Source organism: Eimeria mitis, genomic scaffold (assembly GCF_000499745.2).
Source record: "Eimeria mitis Houghton genomic scaffold, Emh_scaff1743, whole genome shotgun sequence".
NCBI classification, from domain to species: Eukaryota; Apicomplexa; class Conoidasida; order Eucoccidiorida; family Eimeriidae; genus Eimeria; species Eimeria mitis.
The window spans coordinates 7,797-9,072 of record NW_013570060.1 but is presented as its reverse complement, the minus strand read 5'-3'; the positions used below and the strand labels follow the sequence as shown (position 1 = coordinate 9,072).

Genomic DNA, 1,276 nt, shown 5'->3' with positions numbered 1-1,276 from the left:
GCTGCCTTTGCTGAAGCTTCTGCTGCGCAATCGCTGCAGTCCCAGCCCTGCAGCAGCAGCAGCAGCAGCAACGACAACAGCAGCAGCAACAGCAGCAGCGGCAGCAGAGCCTGCGCAACTCCACTGATACCCTCTCTTATATAATATATAATAAATTACTATCATCACAAAGCCGCGTGCGTGAGCCTTGCAACCGATTACTGAGGCCCCTTGGCTTGGGGGGCCCCCAAGGGGGGCCCCCCAAGCCAACGGGCCTCAGGGGGGCCCCCCTGGGGCCCCCAGCGAATCGACTTTTGCTGCCCGTTGTTTCTTGTTGCCTTTTATTCATTGATGATGAAGGGAAAGGAGTTTAATCTATTTATTAAATGTCATAATATAATAAAAGGAGAGGGAGAAGGAGAATAGAGAAAGAGCGCAGCAAATAGAAGAAGAAGGGACTGTCAGGAGGAGACACAAAATAACCAAACCCTAAAACCCTAAACCCTAAACCCTTTTTACTAGGGCTGGGAGCGAACTACATGCAACGCTGATGAATCAAAGCAAACAAAAACAAACACAAAAAGAAGAAATTGTTATAAAGACAAGACAAAGAAAAAAAAAGAAGTGTAACAAACAAACAAACAAACAAACAAACGAATGAAGGATTATACAGCTAGCCGTCCATCCCCAGCCGTCTACAGCTAGCTGTTCATAGCTAGCTGTGTGCAACTAGCTGTTCGCAGCTTCATGGCTAGCTGTTCAACGCTAGCTGCCTACAGCTATCTCTCCCCACCCAGCTACCTACAGCTAGCTGTTCATAGCTAGCTGCCTACAGCTACCTCTCCCCAACCAGCTGCCTACAGCTAGCAGTTCATAGCTAGCAGCAAGCAGCTAGCTGTTCATTGCTTCATAGCTAGCTGTTTATAGCTGGCGTGCAACCCCTCGCAATCCCCTACTTACATCACCTGGGGCCCTAGCGGCTCTGGCAGGCCCCGAGCTAGCTGCAGCGAGCCAAGCATTGAGGAGCTCAACTAGCTGCAGCTAGCCAGGCATTGCGGTGCGTAGCTAGCTGCAGCTAGCCAAGTGTTCTACACCGTAGCTAGCAACAACAGCAGCTAAAGTGCTGCAGCAATCTGTCTCTTGTGCAGCGCCAGCTGCAGCAGCGGTGTATAGCCCCTGTGTCTCTCATTCTGTCTCTTTCTCTCTCTATGTCTCTGTTTCTCTTTCTGTCTCTGTTTCTCCTTCTGTTTCTGTCTCTCTCTGTTTCTGTATCTCTCTCTGTCCCTCTCTCTATCCC

The 1,276-nt window shown here is 49.9% G+C and overlaps 1 protein-coding gene across 1 annotated transcript in view; it reads right to left on the bottom strand.

Moving 5' to 3' along the window:
• Window positions 1-1,276, bottom strand: part of EMH_0042750 (biotin-[acetyl-CoA-carboxylase] ligase, putative) — a gene marked incomplete at both ends in the record, with an annotated part of 4,540 nt that overhangs the window by 934 nt on the left and 2,330 nt on the right. The window contains one exon of the mRNA XM_013495772.1: window positions 3-33. Coding sequence (XP_013351226.1) covers window positions 3-33 — 31 coding nt within the window. The remainder of the gene's footprint in view (window positions 1-2; window positions 34-1,276) is intronic.